The sequence below is a fragment of the Plectropomus leopardus genome, chromosome 4 (genome assembly GCF_008729295.1).
Source record: "Plectropomus leopardus isolate mb chromosome 4, YSFRI_Pleo_2.0, whole genome shotgun sequence".
Lineage (NCBI taxonomy): Eukaryota > Metazoa > Chordata > Actinopteri > Perciformes > Serranidae > Plectropomus > Plectropomus leopardus.
Window position 1 is genome coordinate 18,437,001 of NC_056466.1, and position 17,886 is coordinate 18,454,886.

The 17,886-nt window shown below is 37.1% G+C and overlaps 2 protein-coding genes across 6 annotated transcripts; both read left to right on the forward strand.

The window, feature by feature from the left end:
• Positions 1-1,549: 1,549 nt before the first annotated feature.
• Positions 1,550-7,482, forward strand: si:dkeyp-75b4.8 (lipopolysaccharide-induced tumor necrosis factor-alpha factor homolog). 5 transcript variants are annotated; one of them, XM_042484292.1, is made up of 6 exons: positions 1,550-1,628; positions 1,731-1,829; positions 4,870-5,034; positions 6,592-6,675; positions 6,808-7,015; positions 7,110-7,482. In XM_042484292.1, exons 3-6 carry the CDS (start codon positions 4,902-4,904, stop codon positions 7,213-7,215), a joined length of 531 nt encoding a protein of 176 aa, XP_042340226.1. In that variant the 5' UTR covers positions 1,550-1,628; positions 1,731-1,829; positions 4,870-4,901; the 3' UTR covers positions 7,216-7,482. The 5 variants fall into 5 exon arrangements, with proteins under 5 accessions (XP_042340226.1, XP_042340227.1, XP_042340228.1 ...); XM_042484293.1 differs by lacking the exon at positions 1,550-1,628 and adding an exon at positions 2,176-2,234 and having other exon boundaries at positions 1,644-1,829; XM_042484295.1 differs by lacking the exons at positions 1,550-1,628; positions 1,731-1,829 and adding exons at positions 1,986-2,000; positions 2,176-2,234.
• A 2,721-nt stretch (positions 7,483-10,203) lies between these two features.
• zgc:136472 (uncharacterized protein LOC678514 homolog) lies at positions 10,204-17,232 on the forward strand. Its single transcript, XM_042485943.1, has 11 exons — positions 10,204-10,728; positions 11,217-11,417; positions 12,166-12,290; positions 12,405-12,542; positions 13,312-13,419; positions 14,390-14,515; positions 14,617-14,814; positions 14,910-15,030; positions 16,317-16,498; positions 16,739-16,828; positions 16,951-17,232. The coding sequence occupies exons 1-11, from the start codon at positions 10,545-10,547 to the stop codon at positions 17,050-17,052; spliced, it is 1,575 nt and encodes a 524-aa protein (XP_042341877.1). The 5' UTR covers positions 10,204-10,544; the 3' UTR covers positions 17,053-17,232.
• The last annotated feature ends 654 nt before the right edge of the window (positions 17,233-17,886 follow it).

Genomic DNA, 17,886 nt, shown 5'->3' on the forward strand with positions numbered 1-17,886 from the left:
TTAGATTGTGAATTTTTATCCTGGGGATCGTGAACATCTAAACAAAATTTCACGTCAATCCATGTAACAGTTGTGGAGACTGACCAACACTGCCATCTCTAGAGCCATGCCACCAGAAAAGCTAAAAAAAATACATATTTACATGTAAAAGTATTTGGCATCTTTCAGTGATAATTAAGGGCATCACAGGGTAACTCATGATAGGACTATCATAATGTGTTTCCCACCCTTAAAAGTGTATAATGATACAAGAGATACAGTGATTATTTAAAAAAACAAACTAACATGAATGATGAATTGTGAGACAAAATCTATGAGTAATTGCAGTCTGTTACTGAGAGTAAAACAGGAAATACATTTTATTTTAAAAATACATTTTCTTCACTTCGTTATAAACAGCTTTCAGTTTTATTGTAACTGATTAGAAATCAAATTAAGGTAAAGGAAGACTGAATCTGTCATGGTAAAATGTTATTTGCACATTGTTTAAACCTGAATGTTTTAACACATTTAACACCGTTTACATTTTATCAAATGACTAAATGAACAAAATGGAAAAAGAAAATAAAGAGTCATTAAATGTGATTTGCTGAGAGGTGAGAGGGCAGTAACATCACCACTGTCATAAATATACAGTTCATATATATAATATTATAAAAATACAGATTCATTTGTATGATATAATTATGCTATAAATATACTGGTTCATTTATGTTATATTATTATATTATAAAAAATAAAGTTTCCTCTTCATAATGTTGTTAAAAAATCACAGTCGTATTTAAATAGTATTAGTACAATAGCATAGTATAATATTGTGTACTATTATTAAAAAATACAGGTCCAACTACATGAAATTATTGTATTATAAAAATACAGTTCCATTAATATCAAATATTGATATTATGAACAAAACAACAGTTTTTTTTTTTTTTTTTACAAAATCTTCGTATTTATTTATTTATTTAACATTTTATATGTTTGGGCTCCACAGCTTACAACTATAAGTCAGTTCAATTGTTATAGACCGTTATAAACACTAACTTAACTGTCAACATGGAAAAAAGAGTGAACTTGTCTCATTGGACCACCTTGTATCAATACGAATAAATAAACGAATGAATGAATGTCTTTATAATAACAAATTATCATGGGTATAATATGAACTCCCATACTACCATTTTCAACCAAGATAATGCAAATATTTGGTAACTGATGCGTATTTATGTAGCATTCACAGCTACAAAATGCTCAGAGGTAATAATAAAACTTTTTGTTGTTTTCTAATACTCACATATCACTTTTCCTATAATATCATTATCATATCCACATCCTTTTCTTGGTAAATAAGATAATGTATGTATTCTGAGCCAGTGTTGCAGATGATATTTGCTTTTTTGTAAATGAAGTGCCACCTCAGAATGAGTTTGCATATTCATCCGAGGGAAGCCTGTAAACAAGGTGAGTTGGTACACGGTCAACAGGTAAAGAGGGTTTGGTTTTGACTTGTGAGAAGTAAAATGTTTCTAATTCCAGAGGAGAACAGGCTCAACAGGCTGTGATGTCACGGTTTTCACCAACATGGGACATGTTTCCTCCTGCCAGTCAAGCTTCCTCATTTGTTCAAGGTAAGACCACTGCTCTGATATATCTCACACATCACGCGGTTTAATTAGTGAAGGAGCACACAGTGCGACTCATAGCAGACTGTTTGTTTATGGTGGAGGCAGGTCTGCGCCCGTTTGGATCAGATACCACGGCTTTGGATCTATCTTTATTACATAAGAGAAGAAGTCCCATGTGAGCTGTCGCTTGGCTGCATTCAGCAGGTGTGTTTTAAAGGCTGATTCTGTTGGTTTCAGGTAACTTTTTTGCAAGAAATCGTGTCATAATGTGTTATTTTGAATTTATAAGAAGTATTAAGCTGAACATTTGAGCTAAGATGATACTGATTGTGGGATGTTTTTCATTCAGGTGCTGTACTTGAGTACAATTTTGAGGTGCTTGTACTTCACTTGAGTATTTCTATTTTATGCTGCTACTTCTACTCCATTACATTTTACAAGTCAATATTTTATTTTTAATATATATGTTTTGCATCCTTATGTGTTTTTTTAATGTCAATCATTTGATTGTTTGTTTGTTTATTTATGTTTTTTTCTGATTTAAGAGCAGATACTACCACCACTGCTGCGACAAGAACAGCATTTTGTACATGTGGCCCGCTCTACCAGGTGCGCTACTGGCACCCTATATGGTTCGGTTTGGTTTACTTTACTTTACTTTAGTTTGGTTTAGTTTGCCTTTTTTCCAACATAAAAAATTCAGGTACACTCAAGAAAAAAAAACAGTAATCAGTTATTACTCATGAAGCAGTTACAAACCAAAGCATGTTTTTCTGAACAAATAAGTGTAGAATGAGCCTTAGCTTATTGCTTTTTACATTAATTGTTTTGTACTGTTTTCTTTAGATTTATATGAAAGACATAAGAAAAACAAAATCCATGTCTATTCTTTAAATCCCTAAGTCCCGAAAAAATATTCATATACACACACTGGCATTTGTAACCCAGTTTTGTATCATATTATATTGCATTTTTTACTCTAGTACATTTATCTAGCAACTTTAAATACTTTGGTAATCAAATTATTAATATAAAATATAAATCAACAAATAAATGTATTAATAAAGATTAAGCTGCACAGCAATATAATGAGTAGTTGAAATGATGCTTACTTTACCAGCTGTTAAAGTAAATGAACACATTAATGCATCAATAAATTCAATACATAATGTAATATACAGTATATTATATTTTTAAAAATGGCCCACTCTGCATTATGAATATGTTTAATTTTGGTACTTTAAGTGGATTTTGATGCTAATGCTTTTTTACTTAAGAGCAATTGTGATTCTTTTACTTTTAACTTTATTTTTTTTTAGTATTTTTACGCTGCGTAATTTCTACTTTTACTCAAGTAAGAGCTCTGAATACTTCTTCCATCATCACAAAAATACTTCACATCAGTTTAAGAGTAAAAATATGTTGTATAGATATTCTCTCTGAATCTACTCCATACATTTTGTGTTAGTGTAAATGCAGTGTTTTGTGGTGTAAATGTAGCACTGCATGTGTTTTTGGAGTGATTTCCACATTGTAACTGTGACAGTAATTGAGAAGAATTGACAGGATGCCTACGTTGTGTTTGATGATACAGTCATGCTGCAGTGTGTGTTGGTTTGTTTTGATTCTGTCACTTTAACCGTCTTCTGTGACAGTACAAACCGGTGCATATACACCGTGGTCTCAAGCATGCCTCTCTATTGTTTAATCTGTCGCAGCAGTAGGGAGGAGGTGATACCAGTTACTCCCACAACTAAAACAGAGCTGCAGATTTCCACTGCAGCAACATGACAACTCACAGCTTGAAGAACAGCTGTGTGATGTTCACTGTCCTCATACACACTGGGCTGAGAGAGAAATGTAGTGTTTGCCAGTGAGGAACTACAGACGGCAGTGACAGAGCAGTATAAGTACACTGAAAACTGTGAAACTACCATCACAAAAGAGAGCACCTGGAGGACCACATACCTCCAACAATAACACTAGACTTTATAAATAGAAACTGCAACACTGTCCAGATCTACATGGTATGAATCATATGACACATTACATTTACAAGCTTTTTCCAGAGCCTCCAATCTGACAATCTTCATCCACAGATGGAGTTTGGGGAAGAAGTACTACAATTTTTTACATAAGTAAAAGTAGTTATACCACAGTGTAAAAAAATCTTTGTTACAAGGAAAAGTTAGGAAGGAATACTTCCTCCAGAAACCAGTAAACCAGTTAGTCGTGCTGTGTTACCTTGAATTAGTGAAGAAAATTTCTCACATTACACCACTAAAAACCTTAATATTAGAGACTTGGATTATGCTGCAGAAGTTGTGTGAGAGTTTGTAAACAGGTCTTTTGATATAGTTTTGATTTGCACGATCAATCAGTAAATCAAAATGTTTGTGTTTTCTGTGGAAACATGCTCCACAAATTCAAGGTAACACAGCATGACTAATTGATTTGCCAGCAGTTATTTTGTGGATTAGTATTCCTTTTTCCCTTTAACACCTGGAGTGACATCAGTTTTCTTGTGCTGCCTTCAGATGCCTTTCACAAGCATTTAAACCTCTGAAACCTGAGAAAACTGGTTTGATATCTTTAAAAAAAAATAGGAAGCAAGTGGACAAGAAAAGACCCACAAATTGCAAAAAAAATGAAAAAAAACCAGAAAACAAGATTACCTGAAAATTAGCTGGGTTGATTTTTGAATACACTTAAAATTATAGGATGGTAGCTCGTTTTCAAAGATGGCCTCTGTTAAATGGGGATATCAATGATCTCCTCAATCTTTCTCTGCCCGTCTACTGACTCCTCGATGACTTTGACCCCCTCTGAGTTGATGCTGTGACCGGTTTGGCTTCATTTTTCACAGACAGTTGGTGTTGTCTGTTTCCAGTCTTCATTCAGTCTCTTGACAACTGAACAAATTACATCTGCTGATAAAGCATGTTGTGAGATGTGGCTGAAAAAACTTCCTGTGGAAAAAAAAGCAAGAAAAGTGATCAGTGTGGCTCAGTTCAAAATGTTGAATACACAACTCTTCATCTGTTCTCTGACATGATTTTGACTTCCCTCTTTGTCTCAGCAGAGATAAATCTCATCTTCTACTGGATTTTGATTAATGACTTCAGTAAAGAAAGAAATACTTCAACGAAAAGGAGAAAATCCAAGTTCACTGAACTAAATACCGTCAAGAGCTTGTCTTTTTGTGTTCATCTCGTCTGAATTATCTGCTCTTTGTCCTCTTTAGCACTAGATCCTGTTTGACTGGATGATCTCCTGATGGAACCCCCTTCATATGAGGAGGCCGGTCTCCACCCTCCTGCTCTGGGCACAGCAGCATTCCCCCCTCCCCCCTCCTACGCCACCTCCCTCCACTCCCCCCCAACACCTCCGCCCACCTACGGAGAAGCAGGTACAATAAGAAATCTCACTGGTTTCTCCTCCCCAGTTTGTTTCACGCCTCATCAGGTGGTACTTTACATGCCGCGCTTTAATGAGCGTGAGCCTCCGTACCATAAGCAGATGCACACTTCCTCCTGCGCAGTGACACGGTTGGTGGGTGTAGCTCAGTAGAAAAAAGATTCTTGTATGAAACTGCTCCCAACAAAGTCTGTGGATTATCTTGAGTAACTGAGTCATGATTTTTGGAAAGAGAAGAGCTTTTCAAATGTATTATTTGGTGCTTTGAGCACAGCAACTCTATTTAGTTTCACTACATAGAGAAGGCAGACATCTCTGCGGCTGATATCCTCTAGGGCCTTGGCATCTATGGCGACTCACACCAAAACAATCTAGATTGATAAATAGCACTACAGATAAGAGGACACACAGATACATGTAATTGTGATTTTGGGGTGAACTGTACCTTTAACTTTTCTGGTACACATCCTCCGAGCCTCACTGGGCTGTCTAATATCACTGTTCTTCCGAAGCCATATTACCAATGTAATCAAAGCCAGGTTTCATCATCTAAGAAATACTGTTAAGGGACGGAGCTTTTTATCTCAGGATGATGCTGAAAAACTTGTTTGTGCTTTTATTTCTAGTCGGCCGGACAACTGTGATGCACTGCTCACAGAAATACCTTAAAAACAAATAAACCGACTTAGGCTCCTCCACAATGCAGCCGCCAACCAGAACAGAGAAATCTGACCACACAGCATCTGTGTTGAAGTCACTGCACTGGCTTTGAGTAAATTTGAAAATTTTATTTTAATATGTTATGACTGTTTTTTAAGGCTCTACACAGTCTGGCACCCCAATATATGTGTGAGCTATAAGCCAGCTCGACCCCTAAGGTCATCTAGTACAGGTCTGCTGAATATTACCCAGGTCTCCATGAACACAGTTGAAAGTGTCTTTAGCTTTTATGCACCAAGCCGCTGAAACATGTTACGTGATAACATTAGAATTACCCCAGCAGTATCATTATTAATTTAATTAATTTTAAAATTAATTTATTGTTAAGCTGAATACATTTATTTTGAGCTGCTTATTCCAGTAGTCTGGTTCGACTATTTTATTTTAGACTACTTAAGTGGTTTTAACTTAGGTGTGTTTTTACTTATGCTGGTTTATTGTTTTATCTAGGCCCATTATTTGTTCTTTTTTGTTTGTTTGTTTGTTTTACCCATGTGTTGTTTTTTTATTGGTCTATTTTTCTGAATTTATTCTATTATTAATTTATTCTATTATTAGTTCTTTATTCATTTTAATTCCTATGCATTACCCTATTTAATGGTCTACTATTAGTATTATTATTTTATTTTATTATTTTATGAGCTTTTATTTTTAATGGATTTGATTCTTATGGTTGTACCTCACACTTTGTGCAGCACCATTGTGTTTCCACCTGGAATTAAGTTTGTTTTAAAAATAAAGTTTTGCTTGTTAACTTGCTGAAAAGGAGAGAAAGCGATGCATTTACAGATTTAATGTGGACGTATTTCCTTTTTCTTTTTTACAACAGTCCAGCCAGATCCTTTTCCTGTCCTGACAGTGCCAACTGTTGTAACGTCGCACACCGGTATCACAATCCATCCTATTACACAAAGTATGTAGGGTGGATCTTTACCTCTGTTCTAGCATACACACAAACCAACTGGGCAGGTGGAAATGTTATTTAATTTTCTTCATAGTTTGTTGCTGATGTCCTCCTCTTTCCCTCCTGTTCCTTGAATGGCAGTTGGTGTAACACCGTCTGTTGGCGTCAGACAAACTCAGCCAGCTGTAGTTGTGACACAGCCACGGCCTCATCACGTTTCAGTGTCGCATCTGGAAGATTTCCCCAGTTTGGTTGTTTGCTCGCACTGCCACCACTCTGTCACCACTAAAGTCACATACCAGCCTGGGAAGGCTGCCTGGTGCATGTGTTTTCTTCTAGCAGTGATGGGGTGAGACAACAGAGGCACACACTCACGAGTATTTACACGTCAGAGGGGTGAACCAGCTTTAACATCTTCTGTTCTTTCTCTGCATGTGTTTCAGTTTGTTCTGTGGTTTCTGTCTGATACCTTTGATGGTACGAAGCCTACAAGATGCGCATCATTCCTGCCCACGGTGTGGAAACCATCTGCACACTTACATAAGATGACAATGTCAGGATAAATAAGGTTCCTCTTTTCCTCAGTCCACGCAAAACCTGATACTGATAATGTATTTTTGTCACAACACTGATAAATAACAATTTGTCATAAGCTAGGAATGTAAACACCTCACTGCCTAAACTACACAGGAAGATAAAAGTGAATTCAATTAAGTGTGCAACTGAATGTATATACAGTGCATACTGACGACAGAGATGGACAGAGCGGTGGCTTATGCTGCAGGAAATGTTTGAAATTTTTCATAGAGAGTTTTTTCTATAAAAACTAAAAATACCTCCCACTGCTTTACGCTATAAAGGACAAATTTCCCATCTTGTAACCTACAAAAAGGTGAGTATGATACCAAAAATATTTAATTTGCAGTTTTAATGTGATCTTTTTTTGAGATGTTTTTCACGTTTTACATTTTAAGGCACAGCACAAAAGCATTTCGAAGACAAAAAGTAGGCAAAAAACTTGTGCACTTTTGACCCTCTGTAAGAATCTATTGTGGGGGTTTAAATCAAAGTTAATGGATAGGATGAGAATACTGAATCTGTCCCTGCATGTGCACACAGTATGTGCAGGATGCTTTTTAACATAAACGAGTGCAGACAGAAGACTAAACAGAGGGCATTTAGAATGAACAGGATAATGTCCAGTCCAGGGACTTCAATCATTGTTATTTTTCATTTATTTTCTATATTTAAATACTGAACGAGCAATGTCTTTGTTTTTGTTTTTTTGTTTTTTTTCAGATGTATATGAAGCTACAATTTAGATTGTTTTTCCTCGGTGAAGCAAATCAAAGCAAAAGCCTAAAACACATCAAGTTAACACGATTTAACTTGTTTTGCAGAATTCTTCTGCTGAGGCCCTGCACATCCAATGTACATCCACATAGGTGATCGACTTAAACACTGCTAGTCTTGTTGCACCTGTTAGGGAAATAAAAAGATCTTTATCATTCTCATGAGTTCATGGAAGTCATGTGACCTAATGTAAATCCAGCTCTGATCAGTTTCAACATGAGCAGCTCTAATCAACCAGAGTGAATGAACAGTGTGGATGTGCGGGGCCTTTAGGTAAATTAGACACTACTAATAACTAAATGTAAAATGCTTTTTTTGTTACTGTAAAAGAAAAGTTAACACCAGGAAGGTTTATCCAAAAAGTTAACCACATTTATAATTTGAATTATGATCAATGTAGAAACACAAAATTGAGATATGCTATCTATGAATTAACTCTTCTGTTGTGCTTCAAATTTATCTGTGGTATCTTTCGGTTGTTCAGTTTCAAATTCAATCCCATGTCACAAATTTGCCTTTGCATTACTTCTCAAAGTTAAATAACCTTCATAACTGTAGGTGAAAGGGTTGATGCAGTAGCCCTCTCCTTCTGAACAGATGTGTGTCTTAAAGAAGCTGTCTGACATTTTGGGAAAAATGCTTATTCACTGTGTTGCTGAGTTGTCACAAGATAGATATCTCATGTCTGTCTGTATGTATTTAAAACTACAGTCAGATGAAGATTAGCTGAACTTTGCATAAAGACAACAAAAAAAACACCGGCACTGGCTCCCTTGCTGACTGGTTTTCAGGCAATAAGTGAAGTCTCTGCTTTATTCCAAGATGGCTACTCTTCCCTGCTTGCCTTGTCACACCCCAATGACTGCATGTAAACAGTCCCTCCAGCATTTTATGTGAATTCAGGCAATCCCTGTGAGTTATGTGTGACCTTGCATCACTGCAACTTTAAGTGCAAAATTGACTCATTTCATCATACAGCTGCACACAGCATACTGATCCGCTCATCCCTTCTCTTTTCTTATGTCTCACTGTCTTTAAACAGCTTGCATCTCATTTTTTTAACAAATCTGCCACAAAATCAGGCATTTCAGGCTGCGACAATCATGAAAACAGCCCATAAAATCCTGGAGGGACCTTAAAAAGATGGACAATGGATCTCCACTAATTCCTACTGTACAAAAAAGAAGCCAAAATGCCCGGCCGCTTCAATCTATTATTTGGAGCCAGAATCTGTGCAGTAGCAATCTCGGTGGTATTCAGTTCCCTCCTATACATCCATCTGAATTAATCATGAACAGCGCCATTGATAGTGAGCACAACAATTGGCACACACAGCTGTCAGTCATTATTTAAATTCCCCTTCTTATAGCATCAAATTAAAAGCAAATGATCAGAAAAAATACTTGAACAAACATCAACATGATAAGAACTACCTGAATTGGCAAAAATCACCTTTGGAAAACATTTATTCGATGTGTAGCCTTGCTTTGAGTTTATAGTTTGGCCCATCTGCTAACATGGAGGGGCGAATTCATTAGCTATACTGCAGGCAGCCACCAGGGGGCAATCAAAATGTTTTGACTTCACTTTTTGGGGAGTTGACATGTCGTCCATCTTATATAAAGTCCATGATCACACAAGAAAAATAGCCTAAATTATGGCCTTTTTTGTGTCAGGTATGGGTTTGTTAACAAGTGAATGCATCTACCAACAAACAGTGTAGAGCTTATTTTATTGTATTTAATTATACTGATTGATTGTATTATTGTAATTAGGCTAGTGTAAATATTGCTTTTCATTAAGATGTAGGAGTATTTAAATGCTGTACTATTCCTCTGATGATATAGACTTGATGTATGCTGTGATAAAAAACAGGGTGAAGGATGTGGTTGAAGGATCTGTGTGGTGCTTGTGCTGCTGAGTCGATGCACTCCAGTGCCATGACTGATAATCACACCTGATTTACCTGTTGTTGTTGTTTTAATATTGTGTGATGCTCAGTTCCTGCTATTTAAAAAAAAAAATCCAAATGTTATGTTATTATTATTTATCACTCTATCATGTTGATAGAGAAATAAAAATGGTCTTGGTTACTTTGATGAAGCTGTGAAACTGTTTAATTTTTCTGTGTAAGCAGGTGAGTTTAACATAATGTGTGTGTATGTGGTGTGTGTTTGTATGCTTCCATTTTGACCTTGCTGAGGCTAACAGTGTTAGGCAAAGGGCATTTAGATATTAGTGATATACTTGATATGAACAGCAGCCAATAGCAGAGATACAGCAGGGCTCAGATAGGAAAGTTAATCAGCTACAGACTGGTGGGTCTGGTCGGCAGATAACAGAAGTGTTCACAACTACCAGCTCAGCACTGATACACACACACACACACACACACACACACACACACACACACACACACACACACACACACATCTGTATATCAGCCCTTCATTTCACCACTCCCTTCATACCTTTGTGTGTAGATTGCTGCAGTGTCCAGTCCGTCAGTCTGCAGGTGAACCGTCATGAGGACACTGTTGCTGTTGGGGGCGACGGCCCTCTGTCTCTGTGTGTTTGTCGCCGCTGACAAACAGCCGGACCGACAGGCGGATAAATCATCCCCCGAGAAGGAGGATGGAGTTTTACAGCTGAAGAAAGGGAATTTCAACAGGGCACTGAGAAAACATAAGCAGCTGCTGGTGCACTTTTGTAAGTCACACTCAGCTCGATCTCGACCTACATATTTATACAGACCATAGGGGAGAGTGGGGTCATTTGAAACACATTTCACTCTCTGCTGTTTTTCTCTGGCATTATTTATGTTAGAATATTCAAACAAACCAGCTGCAAATGAAAAGTTCATCTCTGTTAAAGGGACTGCCTCATAGCCAATTTAGTCTTATTTGCTGTTGTGGAAGAAGAGCTCAGAGCTGTCACTTAATTTATCAGAGACTGTGACACATTGTTCATTTAAAAACGGTTTAAAATAACCCAAACTTGCTAAACTGGCACATTTACAGAAATGTTTATCAATATGCACTCTCCCTGTAAAAGTAGCAATACCACTTTAAATTGTGGTAGAGTAAAAGTAGCAAAAAATGTAGAAGTAACGTCAAAATACTTTAAAAAATTGTACTTACATAGAGTACTTGAGTAATTACTGTGCTCACTGTTTGTGTCTGTTTCCGTGTGTGTAGATACTCCTCTGTCTGGAGAGGGCCATCGTGTCTCAGCAGCTTTCGAAGACGCTGCTGCAGAGCTCCAGGGGTCAGAGGTCAAACTGGCTGTGGTTGATGTGGTAAAGGAGAAGGACCTGGCTAAAGAACTCAATGTGACGGGCCTTGTCACAATCAGGCTGTACCTTTCTGGAGATAAACACAACCCTGTGCCCTGTCCGGGTATGCGCAAATAACACATAGCTTATCCATTAAATGTACATTAATATCAGCACGAGTTAATGGAAGTGTAATCACATTATTAGGAGCTGAAGGCCTTTAAAAGTAGCCTGCCTTCAAACAGCTAACTTTTCGTTGACCTGATCAAAGATCTTCGATTACTCTCCGAGCCAATCAAAACTTACATACACACATTTATCCCTTCTCAGGATAAGGTCCATGTAACCATCTAAGATATATAAATTAAACATATATTTATAAACATTGCCCAACTCATACATATTGTATGATCATCAGCTTTTCAGCTAATTCCTGTTTCTCTTGTAATATCACAACGCGTTTCTCTCCCGAAAGAGGAGGACGTGATGTCAGGTACAACGTGATGCCAGTCTGGTCTATCCTAGAGTTTTGTTCACACATGAGGTTTGTTAGCAAACCAACAGAAACTCAACTGGCTGCTGGTTTCCAAGAAATAGTTGCAATCCCGTAAAACATGTATTTATATTTCTGTTTGTGTAAGGTTCAGACAAATGAGACATAAGATAAACAGTGTAAACGAATGCACTTAAAAAGTTAAGGTATATATTTAACTTTGGAGAGAGTTATGATAGCTCTTTCCAGTCTTTCTGTTAAACTACGTTAATCATCTGAAAGTCTAGCTCAACAGTTACATGATATGCGTATTTTCCAACATGTCAAACTGTTTTTCAACCTTAACTTTAAAAATGATTTGTTTGGTTTTGTGATTAAGTTCCTCAGAGCTCGGCCTCCATCTTGACGTGGCTGAAAAGAAGGGCGGGGTCAGCTACTGATCTCATTGCTGATTTGAGCCAATCAGAGGCCTCCGAGGAGCTGACTGTGGTTGGATTCTTTAAGGTTAGTGCAGTACAATACAATACTGTTGTAATGACTGTAATCATATGTCTGAATAATAACTTTGTGATAACTGTCTGTGTGAATGTGTGTGTGTGTGTGTGTGTGTGTGTGTAGGAGCTGAACCATGAATACGTTAAGGTGTTTTACGCTGCAGCGATCGACCTTCCTGATATTAACTTTGCTGTGACACAGAACGATGAAGTCATCAGCAAACATGGACTCACACATGATGTAGTTATGCTGTTCAAAAAGGTAATTTAATACAACACACACTGTGACCAGTGGTGGAAAGTAACTGAGTACATTCACTCAAGAATTGCACTTAAGTACAATTTCAGTGTACTTGTACTTGTTTTTATATTTTCTGCTATGTTTTTGTTCTCCACTACATTTCAGAGAGAAATATCATATTTACTGCATTACTTAATTAATTTTAATTACAAGTGACTGTGGATTCAAGAGACTGATACAACATTTAGTCAACTAATAAATTATGATTGATCATCAAGGATGAAGCTACCAGAATTTAAATTGATGAATACATGAATACATAAATAATTAGTCCAATAAAATAATAATATAAATGATTCTGTAATGAAGTACTCTGCATAATGAGCAATTTTAATTTTGGTACTTGATGTTGATGCTATATTGATGCTGTTGTTGCTTTTACTTAAGTAAGATATTGAATGCAGGACTTTTACTTGTAGCAGAGTTTTTATACACGATGGTATTGTTACTTTTATATAAGTAAAAGTTCTGAGTACTTCTTCCCTCACTGCTGCAGACAGATGGCGTATATGTCTATGTCTCTGTATTTTCTTGGTACAAACTCAATTATTTACATTTCTGGGGATTTTATATGCAAGAGATGGGATTTAAATCATTAAACCATCACAGAAAGCTGGTGGAATCTATTATGTATAAGATAGTTCAAGACCAGAGGTTCATTGCACTCTCATTTGTGTGGTGTGTGTGTGTGTATGTGTGTTTGTGTATGTGTGTGTGTCTGCGTCTGCAGTCCAAGCTCATCCAGGCTTACAAAATGATGCCTGAGACATCTAAAGAGATGCTGATCGTTTTTATCACCGTCTACCAGATGGACCCAGTCACTGAGTACACTGGAAAGGTGTAGTATCATGCACTTTTACACACAAATAAACACACACACAAACACACAAACACACACACACACACACACACACACACACACACACACGCAACTGCTACGCACTCTAAAGTTTAGAAATGTTCTGTTTGTTTTTTTAATTATTTAATCTTACCGAAATGGGTTTTACAGGATTAATACATTGAAAGAATGGCTATAGTCCTATTTAGTTTGTGTTTTGGCTTCAGTTGCCATCTTTTTAAGGTGAAAATCTGAAGGTTTAAATATCTCTTTGCATGAGTCTAAAAAAAGGAGGTTTTCTTGCATATTAGGCCAAACATTTGACTTGATTTTCTGGATTATGTTCTCATAGTTAAAGGATTTAGGGTCATCTGCTGGTAGAAATGGCATATTATATTCCATAGTTGTGTTTTTGTTACCTCAAAATTAGTTGTTTTAGTCCTTTTCCACGGAGTCCGCCATGTTGTTGTAACACAGATGCTCTGCCTATTTTTAGCCCATTTTCAGTATGTCTATGTTCTTGTCAAGTTTAAAGGTTAAATGTGAAGTGTATTCCACCCAAAATTTTTGTTTTCGGAGTCAAACACTCTATCCCTTGTGGGTCTGAAAGTTGGACATTAAAAACAAGTGTTTTGCTTAAATTTGGTGTGATGGACCATTGCAAAATTCTGTTTAGCTCCTACTTAAAAAAAACTCAAAGGGGTTTCTGTAGTCCTTTTTATTTTTGAATTACTTTTTTTGCAATCCATTTTTAAATAAATAAATGAGTAAAAACTACATAGATTCAGGCTTTAACCAACCAGATAGAAACTGTGTTATTTTGCATGTAGAAGTGTTATATTGAGCCTTGAATGGCCAACACTTAAAAATAATAAATTCAACAGTTTGTATTTGCTAAAAGCATATTTACACACACGTAACTTTATCTTGTTAATGGAGATGCATTGATGTTTTACTGTCTCTCATACAGACAGCCACTCAGATATTAACATCACCTGTGTTAAACCACGCCCTCCTGTTTGTCAACAAAAGCTCTGCTGGCTTTAAAGAAATTTACAACGCCTTTCACAGCGCTGCAGAAGCCTTCAGACTGAAGGTAGAAAACAAATGCACACACTCTTTTTCATATGGCAGCATTGAAACACATTATTAGAATAAGTTGACGGCGTACTTCACCGTGCCTTTGTGTGCGTTCAGATTTTGTTTGTGTGGGTGAACGTGGATGAACCTCGTAACGGCAGGCTGATGGAGTACTTCCGGGTTCGGGAGTTCGAGGCTCCTCTGATACGAATGGTCAACCTGACAGATCATGTGACGTATCACCTGCCCTCTGACACTCTGGATGTGCAGACCATAAAAACATTCTGCCAGTCCTACCTAGAGGGCAAGGCTAAGGTGACGTTCACTGTCATTTAATGTGTGTTACATAACAGGAACTGGAGAAACAGCTCATCCCTGATATAAATAATGTCTTTGTGTTGATGTGACAGCCGAAGATGCAGAGTGAGCCGATACCTGAGGGATGGGACAAGCAGCCGGTGAAGGAGCTGGTGGGAATGACTCTGGAGAAAGTCGGCTTCAACCCCAACAAGACTGTTTTTGTCCTGTTCTGTATGTAAATACACTCTTCATTTAAAAACTACCCAGTAAGCTTGGACTTTCAAAAGTTAAAATACACCAAGACAGTTGGGTTAATACTGGGATAAACTGAACTGAAAAGTAAAAAGTCTCAGCCCAGTCAGCAGAGAGAAATGGTGACATTGCACATTTCTGCAAATCACAAATATGCAACGTTGTTACATTTCATATATATTATATAAATGTTTCTAAAGCGATTTATTTAAGCTGATTTTGTAATAGGGACAAAGAGAGGACTGTGGATGTCAAGCTGCAGACCACTGTTCGAGACCAACAAAACCGGTTGATTTTTAGCAAGTCCTTGATTTTTTTCCAGTGGCTGTTAAGCCATCAAACATTTGTGTTTTTTAGCAACCCGTTGCTATTTTCCCATCAGGGATAGTGGAACAATCAGCATTTTTTATAGAAACATTGCTGCACTTTCTGCAGGGATTGTGCCACAAAAGGCAGTTGTTTTTTTATCAAAACATTGACAGCTTCTCCAGCCACGACTGTGTCACCGAAACTGTTTTTAAGTCTTAACATGATCTTTTCGGTTTCAGTGTATCTGCTAATGATGTACAAATGTAACGTATCCATGATTTGCTGAAACACACAATGCCATTTTTTCCCCTTGGCGATTCAGTTGGACGTCATGGTTTCATGAAAGCACTGTTCAGACACCAGTTTAAAGCTGTTGTAATCAATGTTTCACATTAACAAGTTCTCAGCTCAAGAGAGCAATCCATTTTAAGCTATCTGCCCAGTACCAAACGGTAACCAAAGTTCAGTGACTAAGTCATGGACATAGAGGAGCATTCAGAGCCAGATATTTCACTCAGGAGTGGGTGGAGGCCAAAAACAGAGCTAAAGGAGAGCGAACACTGGACTAACATTCATCATGTGGCCAGAATCACGACTCCTAATAAATTATGATGTTGCTTTATGTCTGATATACAGTATATGCAACTAGAGAGTTGTTTGCTAACACATTTGTCACAATAACTTAATGAGGTGATAACATTTTAATGTGTTTACAGCTTGTTTTCTTGACCCAAAACTTAACTCAGGCTTAGACACAAGTTAGGTAATTGTCTAAATTGGACCCCTGAAGTAATTTGACCTTCAAATCAACAAATTCATTCTTTCCGCGTCACGCTGCTTTGTATCATCTTTTGTGTTTAATGTTTTCTTTGTGCTCTCTTTGTTCTCCACTCTTGTTTTCTATGTTGTGTCTTACATTTATACATTACTGATACTTAAAATCTCATACTATTCAGATCTTCCCTATAGTTCAGAGTCTCGTGCTCTGTTTCCGCTGTGGGAGGAGTTGGCCGAAACCGTGAAGGACTGGGAGGACGTGGTCATCGCTCGCATTGATGCCTCAGCCAATGACATCAACATGTCAATGCATGGTCCCTACCCATCCCTCTGCCTGTTCCCTGCTCTATATGCTGAAAGAGTATGGAGTATCTATGTTTAAATAATAATAATTTAGTGATAGCTTCAATATTATCTTTTGTCAGCGTGATGATTTGACTGTGGAGATGTGAACTGCTACAGAAATGAAAAAAATTATGTCAAGAAGGATAGATAGGCTATATAATATAATAAGATATGTGTATTACTTCTGTTCTTTGAGAGACACTTGGCATATATTGAGGTAATAATGTTCATTATGTGATGTCTGTGTTCATGTCAGGTTGTGGTTTACAAAGGAAAGAGGAAGGTGAAGGACTTGGTGAAGTTTTTAGATAAGGAGATGGAAAAAGCCAGAAAAGACAGAATAAAGGTAAATTATTGCTTCACAAACACCAACATTACTGCAGTCCTTTGAGTTTATATGAGTGTGTGTGTGTTTGAGAGCTGTCCTCTTAATCTCTGTTAAAAATAAACTTTCTTTTGTGTCTGCAGGAGGATGAAGACAGGATAAAGTACATCGAGGCTGCGAAAGCTGAAGAGGCAAAAAAAGCTGAAGAGGCAAAAAAAGCCAACAAAACCAAAGATGAGCTTTAATGCACAAACAAAGAGAGTACTGTGTGTGTGTGTGTGTGTGTGTGTGTGTGTGTGTAGTTTGTGTGTCATGTATCTTTTAGTCGGCACTCTTTAAATACAGATCTGGTTTTATCTACACAACCAACCTGTCATTAACCATCTGTCCTATCAAATCCAATAAAGTTAAGTTAAAAACTCTGATGACTGATAGCTGCAAACCTTTTCATTTATTTATCCAAAAAGATTTTTTACACAGAACTGTAGACTGTTAATGAATAATACAGAGCCCGACTGATACATCGGCATGGTTGATGTCATTGTCTGATGTTATCGTAAGACAGATTTGTTAATATTTCATCTGATAACAAAAAAGTGCAGTACAGAGACACAAAAACATAAAAAAAATGTTAAAGGTAATTTAGAAACTGTGTTTCCATTAAACAGTTTGCCCACCAGAAGGCGCTAATGAATTTAATTTTTTAACTGTAAAATGTCTTGCCCAGTACATATTTTGGTCAGATCAAAAAAATAAGACCAACAATGAACTGATCCTTGTAATAAGTGTTGTCTGTGTAGGCAGCATTTTTAGATGTGATGTTTTTCAGTTTAATTCGTTTTAGGCCGGCAGAATAATGCTATAAATTGATTCACCATACCCTCACCAGAGAGAACAAGCATTTTTGCACTGTCAAATTGTGTCCACTAAACATGCTCTATGGAAAGAATTCCTACAGACATAGACCTTTTTGTTAAAGATCGTTTTTGCTGAATCAGAAACAGCCCCAAATTCCTGATGTAAATCGAGAATGCATAATTGCCCCGATTGGTTACCTTGCAGCCTGTTTCCTGGCTGCA